The 12785-nt window shown below is 40.4% G+C and overlaps 1 protein-coding gene across 2 annotated transcripts in view; it reads left to right on the forward strand.

The window, feature by feature from the left end:
* Positions 1-12785, forward strand: part of LIN7A (lin-7 homolog A, crumbs cell polarity complex component) — a 151551-nt gene that overhangs the window by 107010 nt on the left and 31756 nt on the right. For both annotated transcript variants that reach the window (XM_070409659.1, XM_070409658.1), the window contains exon 4: positions 537-746. In XM_070409659.1, coding sequence (XP_070265760.1) covers positions 537-746 — 210 coding nt within the window. The remainder of the gene's footprint in view (positions 1-536; positions 747-12785) is intronic.

Consider the following 12785-nt stretch of genomic DNA (forward strand, 5'->3'; position numbering starts at 1 on the left):
ACCAAATGTGCTAAGGCAAAATTATAGATATATTTACCAGCTTTATACATATAAGTGCTCCTCAGTGTATTGAATAAATATTTATGAAGATTTGTGTGCAAGCACCAGCTTAGACTGTGTGTCATACAAAGAAGTGTAAGCCACAAACTCTGCCCTTCAGGTGCCCATAGTCACCATACATACATAACAATTATAGTATATGTGCCATATGTGGGTAGCATATGGACCAATCCTATTTTGAGTGCAAGAATAGGAGGAATTCCATATGAGGTAATTGGGAAAGATATTTCTGTAGAAGGGAAATTATTATCATTATGGATACTGTCTAGAAAGCTAGAAATAGCTGAACTTGGCTTTACCAAGGGAAAGGAATCATAAATGACATCTAAATGAAGAACACCCCTCCATTTTGTGCTCTTTCCTTCACAGGAAAAATGCTATGAAAATATGAGGAGTTGCCTGACCTCCCGACTGCAAAGCATAGGATTAGCCTTCCTTCCCTCCTTCTACTACCAAATTACCATCTTGTCTTTCAGGCAACAGTTGCAGCTTTTGCTGCTAGTGAAGGCCACTCCCACCCTCGGGTAGTCGAACTGCCAAAGACTGATGAAGGCCTTGGTTTTAACGTGATGGGAGGAAAGGAGCAAAATTCTCCCATTTATATCTCTCGCATCATTCCTGGAGGGGTGGCCGAAAGACACGGAGGCCTCAAAAGAGGAGACCAGCTGCTATCAGTGAATGGAGTGGTATGTTCATAACATAACCAGAAGTTTTCTCCTTAAGCACATTCTCTCTCCCCCTACCCCCTGCCCCTTCTGTTACTGAAGTTAGTGTTGATACCCTGGAACAAATCATAATTTTGTGTCCAATCAGCTTTCTAAGCATTGATGGATATTAAACTAGCAAAAACAGTAATTTTACAGTTTTTATGTCTCATTTCATCTTGTTCAGATGTGATCATCCCAACTGGTAGAATTTCTCCCATATTTACTTTAATTGAATTAATGGTTAGAAGAACATAATAATTTCCAGGCACTCTTTATTCAATTTACTATAAACAAATACATTTAAAAAATAAAGATAAAACTCTTCACCCTATATATTTTATTTTAATTAAAGAGGAAGGATAATTTTCATATACATAATAATATATATGGGAAATGGCAATGCACAGGTAATTCTTTAAGCCAAGTGTGCAGCGATAGTATAATAAAAATACGTCAGCTTCTGAATGTTTGATTATATTATCTATTATTTCATATATTTATTTATTTATTTTCACATGAAGTTGGAGTAAACTAAAGTAAGTAACATTTTAAAGTAAAAGCAGGAGCATACATTTTTTTCATAACCTCATATTATTTGGATGCCATTACTTCCACATGTAATAATGAGTTGCCAAAGAAATAGTTTACTCTAAAATGAATAATTTTATCCCCATAACTGCTACCTACATCAAAAAAAATAACCTAAAAGTACACATTTCAGAAGTATAAATAGGAACATGTCGATGGTTACCTTTCTATTAATCTAAAATCTTTTTCTTAAGAATTTAAAATTTTAATAAATAAAATAGATTTGTGTGCTTTTTTGTGGACAGATGATTTCTGCTTAGACTACCTAAAATAAAATTCATTTTAAAATGTAATATTTTATTGGTAACTATGGAGGAAATTTTTCTGTACTTTTATCTTGTGTTTTATTTCTTTTTTATTTTTAGCCTGACTAGCAGTTTTATAGAACCCAAAACCATTTAACTCTGCTGGTCTCTGATGTGCTTCAAAATCATCAACCCATGAATATTTTATGTCATTTCAGCATTTGAATTCTAAAATTACCATTTCATTTACTTTTCTCTATGTAACAATGCTTTGAGATGAGCTTTTTATTGACCTGTAGATAACTGTGACTTTTTCAAAGCTTGTTTCAACTGATAATTTTAGAGTCAAACTCTAGTAGACTACTCGAGAGGTTGGTCATGTAATTATGTCACAAAGTAATTAATCTGTGCCTCAATGTATGAATTTATAATTTCTCTGAATATATTGGATAGATAAAAAGAAAGTATAGATTTTAAAATATGAAAAGTACAAAATGGGACCAAAAATATATTAATAGTAACTGTAATTATATAAACCAATAATAAATACATATGAAATCACTTTAATAGGTAGTTGACTTCTAACTATCAGTCAAGGTGAGCTAAAAAGTCTTTATTTAACCCATACAATTGCAGTGAACACATCTGTAGGCTTTTAATAATTATTCATCCATTTCTGGCAATAACCAGGTGGGAGGCTTTAAGTGGTGGTGGTGGGTGAGGGGATTGGAGGAATGAAATCAGACACATAAGACTCTACCACCAAATATCTATATGATTAAATTAATGTCCTCTAAACTTGAATTTCCTACTATGGATAAGGGGAGTAGTGACTTGAAGGGTGCCGATGAAGATTAAAATAAGACAAAATGTCCATTGAGAAGTGTCCAGTGATCATTTGGTCACACACATCTTTGATAGATAAGGGTGGTTACTAACGCAGGTTGAAGAATGTTAGCAATCCTCCTATTATCATCCTAATGCTAATTATGTTAAAAGTAAACCTTAAACCAACTTCTGCTAAACTTACAGGCATATTTTAGCAAACATTTATTAGCAAAAAAAGCCTAATAGATTCATGCAACCTCTTCCATAAGTTTGGTGAAATCGTAGGAAGGTTTATGGCACTAATTTTGCCAATGAGAGAATGCACTTCTGCCATATTTTTGCTAATAAGCAAAACATTATTTGTTCATTGAAGTAGGTAAAACAAATGCTTTTATAGTAGCCAATCTCTAAAGTGTTGCCTTTCTGATATAATGCTTTCTGACCACCTTGGATTGGTTAAAAAAGCTTCTAAATTTGGAGTTTAAGATATTACACTTCCATATAATCAAGCCATATATTATAAATGATCTATTTAAAAATATTTAAAAGTAAGTTATATACATTTTAACAGTGTCTAATATTTATCAGATGTTCATCAAGAGCTAGTTTTCCTTCTGTCAATGCAAAACTGCACGGCCCAGTGGGCTTCCCATAGTCACACAAACAGTGGTTAATCCAAGGCAAAGTTCCATTTAGCATGCTTGATAATGAGTCACTAATTTCACCAATGAGAATGCACTTCTGCCATATTTTTGTTAATAACACCAATCTAGGAGTCTTTTTAATATAAATAATTCCAGTCAAACAGAAATATTTAATGAAAAAATTTACTCTGTATTGAAAGGACCAAAGAAGAAAAAGAGAGAAAATATTAGCAAATGGTCAAATTATTACTATTTACACTTAAAATAAAGAACCATTTGGGGAAATTAATATGGAAGATTTTCAGAACATGCCATTCTAAACTGAGAGCACATTCTGGAACAGTATGATTTGTAGGGCTAATGCAAACCTTAACCGCTTCAGGACCCTAGGGGAAATTTCCTAACTTCCTACTTAGAAAGTAAAGAAATTATTCCATAGATCTTTAAACATCTGAGAAGATAAAGCATCTTAGAAGTCAAAAAGAAAGAAACTCATACCAGCTCAGCTTTCATTAGGGGAATTTTTTTTTTACTATCCCTGAGCTCCAAACGAAATTTCCTATGAGATTTTTACTAATGAGACATTGAATCATCTAATGCACTTTTATAGAAAATACAGAGGCCTTTTGTGTATGGCTGCTGCTAAAGTCAACTCTCAGTAAACTCTTAAAGCTGAATTCTCAATAAAAATTTAACATTAACAGGAAGTGAAAATGTTACAGATAGAATTGATAGCTACTTAATGATCTCCTGTTCACCCTTTTATGCCCAAGAATTTCATCAACAATTTTGAGAAAAGACTAAAGGATTTTTTATAAAGGCAACAGCTGAGGTGGAGCCAGTAAATACATTAAGTGATAGAGTCCAGATATAAAAAAAATCTCAATAGCATGGCACAGTAGGCCTAATTGACTAAGAATCTACATGAAGTCCTGCTCCTAAACCCAGAAAACTAGCTACCTATGTGCAGAATTAAGGAGAAATGGCTAAACATCATAACCTGGAAAAAAGACAAAATGCCTGGGGGATTTCCATTGATTTTAAGAAAAATATGAGGCAAGTTGGGAAAAACAAAGCATGTTAATGAGATTGTAGGGGCCATGACTACAAATATTGTGCACAGATATGGGATATTAGTCCAGCTCTTGAACATGCTGTTCAGCTCATAGCTCATTGTCTTACCCAATCCTGGTTCCTTCCTTATGAAGAACAGTAAGCTAGTTCAGAAATGGGCAGTCCTGCATATGATGAACATGTTAAAGAAGGACTTGAGCTGTTTAGGATAGAGAAGAAAACATTAAGGGAGTGATGGCTGTCTTCAGTCTTACTCCACTGTGTGAGGCACCAGATGGCAGAGCCAAGACCAGTGGGTAAGTCACAAGGAAGGCAGATTTCAGCTTATTAGAACAGAGCTTTTAGACACTTAGAGCTCTATAAATATGGAAAGACTGAATCATGAAATAGTATGTGTCCTTCATTTGATGTTTTATTCAGAGATTAGAAGACCACTGGCAAGAATATTTCAAAATTTGTGCACTGTGTAGAGCTAGAACAGTTGGCCCAAAGTCCATTCTAACCCTGTGACTCTGATTCTGTGTCTTCAGATGAGATTTTGTCGATACTGCCATATACTCCTACACATACACACACATACACACATCTCCTTATACAGGTAAGCAGGCTCCACCTAGTTTCTATGCACACAACTGAGACATTTTTCCCGAAATGTCCATTTCTATTTTCCAGAAAATAGAAAGGGTATAAATATTCTACAGTATAATACCTATTATATTTTGTATTTACTTAGTACTCTAAAGGGAGAAAGCCTAAAAGAATCAACCTGCATATGATATCCTACTGGCACTGAGGGAAAAAGGGCAGGTGGGAAGCAGGAAGCAGAGGACCAAAAGGTAAAATAAAATCACAAGAACTTTAAAAATGTGTCATAGAGAAAGGAGGCCTTCATTAGCATCTGAAATCCAAGCACCATTGGTAGGAAAATTGCAGTTAAATTCACCCAGCTCTGTAGTTAATCCTAAATAAAGCCATCGATACAGTGTATGCACAGTGCTAATTGATTTTTAAGCATAACAGATGAATGAGCAGAAATTTAGGGATGGAACAGAATAAATTGTTTTCCTGGAATCGGGCCTTTTTCCATTTTATAAATATCTGTGCCAAGTTAAGAGTGAGTACTCACAGCTCACATTATTTATGCAGGAAGATTGTCAGGTGTGGCATGAGGATGGAAAAAAAAACTTAGAACTCTGTATTTGAGTGCTATGAAGCTACAGCACATCAAGAGGAAATGCGTATGAAAAATCTTATTTGTCTTTTATCTAAACAAAGAGAAAAACACAAATCAGGTTTTTTAAATTGCTCTGAAATACTGTAAGATTTCTGTGAAAACGTAAGCTCCATTTTAAAATGCCTGCAGTACTTTTTTTGTTCATTGCCTTGTCTTTAGTCTTAGAACAGTCCCTGAATGTAGTGGAAGCGCCATATGCATTTTTTTTAAACTCAGGGCACTGCTGTAAGCACTTTGCATAATGAATTTATGATTCCCCCATAATGATCTTTTGTGGTAGGTGCTATTATTGGCTCTCTCATTTTACAGATGAGGAAACTGAGGAAGAGAGAGACCAAAGTAACTTGTCCTAGGTCACACAGCTTCTGAATGACAGCTGGAAATTCTAACCCCGGCAGTCTGGCCTTATTCATAATAATTGAAGGGTAAATAAGTATCTTAGTCATTGCTAAATTCGTATTTTCATATATGGTATAGAAAAGATCAAGGTGTCTTCATCTTTATAGGTTTGCATAAGAGCATTTTTGGTGGGGAGAGGGTCTATTGTTTTTCTCAAATTCTCATAAGAGGCTATGACCTTTAAAAAATTGAGAACTAGTCTTAAAAATAGTCACATCTTGAGAAAAGGAGATTACTCGATTCCAAATGGCTCAGAATAAGGAGAGGGCATGACGATTGAATTGTTCCATACCTGCCTAACTCATCACTCCACTTTGTGCCAGGAACCAGAGTGTGGCCTGAACAGCCAGGTAGCCCTGATGCACATTCACTCTCCAGGTCCACTTGACTTAGAGGGGAGCACAGGCAGGCATAAAGAGGGGGAAGGCAGAGCCTCAGCCCTGGGCTGCCCCAGAGGCCTGGGTTGAGCACCCTCACCTCAGTTCTAGGCTAAGGCCTCAAGTAGAGCAATTCTCCTCACATTCTCTCTCTGCCTAGGAGTCATTTCCAGATTCTTTACCTTTTTTTGGCATCTGAATGGGAGATTTTTGGGTTATAATTAAATAGAAGTGAAGACTGGAATTTCAGGTAAATGTTGAACATTTTTGTTCATTGAATGGCATCATGTGATACTCGATTCACAATTGTGAAGGAGCCAAGACAAGTACAATTAGGTTGTTTTATTTCATTCACCTGTGGAATGGCACAAACAAGGCAGCGTAATCCAGTATATTTTGCAACACTAAGCAGGTGGCATTGAGTCCCCTTCATTCTGAGTTGGCTCAAGACAAGAGTCCTTTTCATTTAAAAAGTGGAACAGGGAGATATTGTGCTATCCTAAAAGAACAAGTAACAAGAGCTCACCGGCCAAAAGTGCTACATTCTCACCCTGTGATTTCAGCAGCAGGAATGAGCACCAGGTATATTACTTCTCAGATTAGCTCTCAGACACTGTTAGACCAACTTGAGCTTTGAGCAATACCCTGAGATTGTGTTGATAAAATTGATTGAAAATGTATCAGGGTAAGAACACACTCACATCTAGCCAGTGTAAAAAGACAAATCTCTAGAAGCTAGAGAGCAATCCTGCACATGGGGTCAGACTGGCCTAAATCTCCACTTAGGTTGCTGATTGTAGATATTTGATTACTCAATTTAGTTGCTGGTACAGTCTTTTTCATAGTTATTACCATCATTTTCTTACCATTTGTTGTTTGTGTTTTTCCTCATTTTGTGCTATTTTCACAATGTTTTTTGTTCATTCAACAATTATTTGTAGAGCAATTATTATGTGATAGCTGCTGAGCTAAGCCCTGGGTATAGATGGTGAACAAAACAGAAAAGGTTACAATCCTCTTGGAACGTTTTGCCTGGTAGAAGGTAAGAAAATGATGATGGTAATAATAAGTATCCTATCTAATAAAAGAGAAACATGGTAATTAGCGTACAACTGCTACCCTTCCCATTGGCTAATCAGGGCGATATGCAAATTAACTGCCAGCCAAGATGGCGGTTAACCGCCAAAAAGATGGCGGTTAACCGCCAACAAAGATGGCGGCTAATTTGCATATGTAGGCACAATGCTGGGAGGAAAGGGAAAGGACGGAAGAAGCCCCCTGCCACTGACAGTGATGGGAAACCCAGGCGGGAGCTAAGAGCCGGGGTCAGGGCAAAGGCGGCCCTGGGGGCCACCTTTGCCCTGCCCCCCAGCTGTGATCAGAGAACCAGGTGCCTTTGCTGCCCCGGCCAGTGATAGCGGGAAGCAGGGGTGGAGCCAGCAATGGGAGCTGGGCAGGGACGGAGCCAGCAGTCCAGGGAGCTAGGGATCCCTTGCCCAGGCCTAAAGCCTTGGCCAAAGACGTTAGGCCTGGGCAGGGGTGGAGCCTGCAATCGTGGGGAGCTGGGGGTCCCCTACACAGACCTAAAGCCTTGGCCAGAGGCGTTAGGCCTGGGCAGGGGCGGAGCCTGCAACCGAGGAGAGCTGGGGGTCCCCTGCCCAGGCCTAATGCCTCGGCCAGAGGCGTTAGGCCTGGGCAGGGGCAGAGCAGGAGATTGCGGGGAGCTGGGGGTCCCCTGCCCAGGCCTAATGCCTTGGCCAGAGGCGTTAGGCCTGGGCAGGGGCGGAACCAGCCATCGCGGGGAGCAGGGCGGAGTCAGTGATCCTGGGCAGCTGGGGGTCCCCTGCCCAGGCCTAACGCCTTGGCCAGAGGCGTTAGGTCTAGGCAGGGGCGGAGCCTGCAACCACGGGGAGCTGGGGGTCACCTGCCCAGGCCTAAGGCCTCGGCCAGAGGTGTTAGGCATGGGCAGGGGTGGAGTCAGCAATCGTGAGCAGCTGGGGGTCCCCTGCCCAGGCCTAACGCCTTGGCCAGAGGCATTAGGTCTAGGCAGGGGCAGAGCGGGAGATCGAGGGGAGCTGGGGGTCTCCTGCCCAGGACTAATACCTCCACCAGAGGCCTTAGGTCTTGGCAGGGGCGGTGCCAGAGATCGTGGGTAGCAGGGGTGGAGCCGGGAATGGTGGGAGCTGGGGGTCCCCTGCCCAGGCCTGACACCTCTGCTGGAGGCCTCAGGCCTGGGCAAGGGGCCAATCCGGTGATTGGCAATCGGAGGCTGATGAGGGTCAACTCCTCTGGCCGAGGCATCAGGCCTGGGCGGAGGGTGGAGCCAGCAATCGGAGGGGGCTGGGGGTCCCCTGCCCAGGCCTGATGCCTGGGCCAGAGGCATCAGGCCTGGGTGGGGGGCAGAGCTGGTGATTGGGGGATATGAGAGTCCCCTTGCCCAGGCCTGAAGCCTGGGTCAGAGGTGTCAGGCTTGGGCAGGGGGTGGAGCAAGCGATCAGAGGGAGATGGGGGTCCCCTGCCCAGGCATGATTCCTGGGCCAGAGGCATCAGGCCTGGGCGGGGGTCAGAGCCAGTGATCTGGGGGAGATGGGGGTCCCCTGTCCAAGCCTGACACCTCTGGCGGAGGCATCAGGCCTGAGCAAGGGGCCGATCCTGCGATTGGAGGGTGATGGGGGTCAACACCTGAGGACTCCCAGTATGTGAGAGGGGGCAGGCTGGGCTGAAGGACACTCCCCCCCCCACACACACACCCAGTGCACGAATTTCGTGCACCGGGCCCCTAGTATGAATATAAGTGTATATGTAACTGGTGATATATCCACCCTGTGTCCCACCCTAAAGGAAATTCCCCCAGTGATTCAGTTCAGTTCTACATTGGTCAAGTAATGAGATTTTTTACTCCTCATGTGTATTGAGTTTCTTATGGCTATTGTGACAAATTACCACAAACTGGGCTTAAACAATAAAAAAAATGTTCTCTCTCAGCTCCCTAGACCAGAAGTCAGAAATCAGTTAGAGTGACCCAAACCCAAGGTGAGCGGGACTGTGCTCCCTCCAAAGGCTCCGGAGGAGACTCCCTTTCTTGCTTCTTCCAGCCACTAGTGGCTGCCTGCGCTCCTTGACTTGTGGCTGCCTCACTCATATCTCTGCTTCCACAGGAACATTACCTTCTCTTCTGTGTGAAATGTTCCTCATCTTCCCTCTTGTGGGCACCCTTGTGATTGCATTTAGGGCCCACCAAGATAATGCAGAATAATATCCTCAAAAGCCTTAATCACATCCGCAAAGACTCTTTTTCCACATAAGGCAACAATTACGGTTCCAGGGAATAAGATTTGATGTCTTTGAGGGCCATTGCCCAGCCTTCTACAATGTGTTTATATCCTAAATCCAGAGGGCGTACAAGTGTCCAGGACAAGGAATGGGACCAGTTGTCCACAGTTCCTGGGCACATGGTTTTCCACTGTAAGGATAGCATGTGCTGAGTATTTCCACCTACTCCAGGTTCTGACAATGCAAGTTCCTTCTTCCCTCCCACTTTGGGTACTTTTATCTTTATGTCAATGAAGCCCCTCAGCCTCATCTTCTTCCTTCCCCCAGCCCCAACTCTGTCTAGTCTTTGGATGGTGAAAAAATGAAAACATTTCTTTCTACCTTACAGCTAAAGGCTTTCAACTAATTTTGAGTCTTTTGTTGTTGTTGTTATTGTTGTTCCAGGTGTGGGCTGAAGGAAGCAATGAGGGAGGGGACATACACAAAGAATACAAATTTATACTTCAGGATGTAACACTGTCTTATAATTCAATGCTATGACAACAGTTAAAGGGGAAGAGGGAGAAGAAAATGAGGTGTTTTGTAAAAGAGTAAGAGGCACTGCCATTCACAGTGTTAGGAATGGCCTTTTTGAGGGGTGACGTTTAACCTGAGTCTGGGGGCAGGGAAGAGTCAGTCATTATCAGAAGAAAGAGCTTGTGAGAAGGTCTCCAGCTAAGGAAGTTCATGACTTGCCTTGTAGGAGTGGCTGAAGGAAGAACAGAGTGACGGGGCATGGAGAGTCAGATAAGATAGCTGAAGAGTTGGTTGGGAGCCAGATGAGGCACAGTCATACCACTGTCATATAGGTGCTACAAAAATGTCTATTTTCTTTTAAATACAAAAGGAATCTTAGTGTTGTCCAGCAACTCTTAAATCTGGTGATACGTTAGGAATTTCTGATACCTTTATGACTGTTCATTAAGAAATGAAAAAATATGTTTCTCTATTTCAGTAATTATTGTTATTATTTCTATATTGAAGTGTTTTTATATACTCTAAACCATGTCACTAAGTTCTGACATCTAATAACTTTAGGAACCATTTCATATTAGTATTGATACGTTCAATAGACATTAGAAAACTTTTTATTGTCAATCGATATTTACAACATTTCAAATAAAGCATTGCTTTTATTGAGTTCTTATAGTTTCTGAGGAATTTAAAATATTCTAACCATAATATGATCAGTTACTTGTTGAGACTCATTTCATTGTCCATAAAGCAGAAATAACAATACCTTTCTCAAAGTGCTACTCTGCAGATTGAGAGAAATTATGTGAAAGTATCTGCCACTATGGTGGGTACTATTTAAATTACAATATATGTTCATTGTTATTAATTATTATTATTATTAACTGTTAATATAAATTCCTTTCCTCTAAGGTAGACAATATCCTCCTCCTATCTTATAATTTCACCTGCATATAGACTTCTATTCTCAGCTTAGACTAAGTCATTTCCTCTGCTCTCTGTTTAACTTCAGGAGACAGTAAAGTCCCCCATTGAATATTTTAATTCAGAGGCAGTTGAATCCTACTTATTAGAAGGTATTTACAAGTCCTTGGATTTTTTTGGCATCTTTACATCTCCAAAACAGATGTAAGGACGGACACCTGTTCTATCTATTTTTTCTAACAGGATAAAAGAGAGAGAATTAATAAATATAACATTGCCAAAAATAACTGATCTTTTCACAAAACACATTCCTGTATATTATTATTAAACAGCTTTTTTATCACACTCCTAGATGGGTCTTTCTATATTTACTATTGTGACAAAGTCTCAATGTACAAAAGCAGGAAATGTAAATACTTCAGTAATCATCCTTTTAATGTTGGCTGAGAAATATGTAGTTCATCTCAGGAGAAATATAGTGTTTGCCTTTAAATTCTTTGCTACGTCAAGTTCTGGCATCATTCGTGCTTTGTGGAACTTACCAAACCCAGTTACCAGTTACTGTTTTAACCATTGATGGAGAAGCCAATTTCTATTGCCTAAAAGCTATGCTTTATGATTCAGTTGATGCCTAACTTGATTGAGAAGGAACATTCTTCTAATTTATTCAGCGTAGGCCTATATAGACTGCCGGCACACATCTAAAGCAGAGTTAGAATGTTGTTAATTTGCCACAGCTGCGTAAGTATACCTAATGAGATGCAAACCAAGTTAAACCTGAGTGCATACAGTCATTTATAATGGATTTCGATCTCGTCGTCTTCTTGATTTTTCTCAAAGAGAAAAAGAGACTGATACAAAGGGAACTCAAATAATATGTCATAAATTAAGTGTGCTTCCTGGGAGGTTCATGTGAGATGCCCACACTCTAACTCAGCTGTAAGGAGCTGTACTCAGATGTGGGAAATGCAGGGAGAGAGTCACAGTTGTGGTGCAAACCTCACCTTTCTTAGTGCAGCCAGAGGGCAAGGCCAGTTTTAAGAAGTTGTATAATACTGATACAGGCTAATATAGCAATTTATACACACACACACACACACACAGTATATATATACATATACATAATAAAAAAGATTCAAATGTGTGCAGAGCCAGCTCAGCCAAGGGTTTGAAAGCCTGAGTGAGGGCGGCGAAAGGATGAAGAAATGACAGATAAAGAGAATAAGCTGGGTCTAGGTCAGTGATGGCGAACCTTTTGAGCTCGGCGTGTCAGCATTTTGAAAAACCTGATCTCAACTCTGGTGCCGTGTCACATATAGAAATGTTTTGATATTTGCAACCATAGTAAAACAAAGACTTGTATTTTTGATATTTATTTTATATATTTAAATGCCATTTAACAAAGAAAAATCAACCAAAAAAATGAGTTCACGTGTCACCTCTGACACGCGTGTCATAGGTTCGCCATCACTGGCTAGGTAGATCTTCTAAGGCCACAGAGAGAGATCCAGAGGCAAGCTGAGCCTTTATTTTATAGCCAGAGGTAAACAAGGTAATGGTCACCATAGTTACAATGTTCTTGTGAGTTTCGCTTGTTTTGGCAGCACTTGCTGCACCTCCCACAGCCCATTAGCTACCCAGGAAGGATCTAGGGAGCGTCTTAAGGTCAAGCCTAATTATGCTAAGAGGGCTGTGCCCTCTAAGCTGGGACTTGTTTGTGGCTTTGCCAACAGGTCAGTCCAAGGCTTAACCCTATAGCCACGCCCTACACAAATGAATAAAAACAACTTATTTAAAAATAATAAAACCTAAATCAAAATTTAAAAAAGAAGTTGCGTGATATGGCACTTTGAACCACAGACCTTCCCTCCTTGGTTTTCCCTTTTTTCTCATAGACACAGACTCATTAGTTGGTAATT

The sequence above is a fragment of the Myotis yumanensis genome, unplaced genomic scaffold (genome assembly GCF_028538775.1).
Source record: "Myotis yumanensis isolate MYYU_CA2020_CCGP unplaced genomic scaffold, mMyoYum1.0.hap1 SCAF_3, whole genome shotgun sequence".
NCBI lineage: Eukaryota > Metazoa > Chordata > Mammalia > Chiroptera > Vespertilionidae > Myotis > Myotis yumanensis.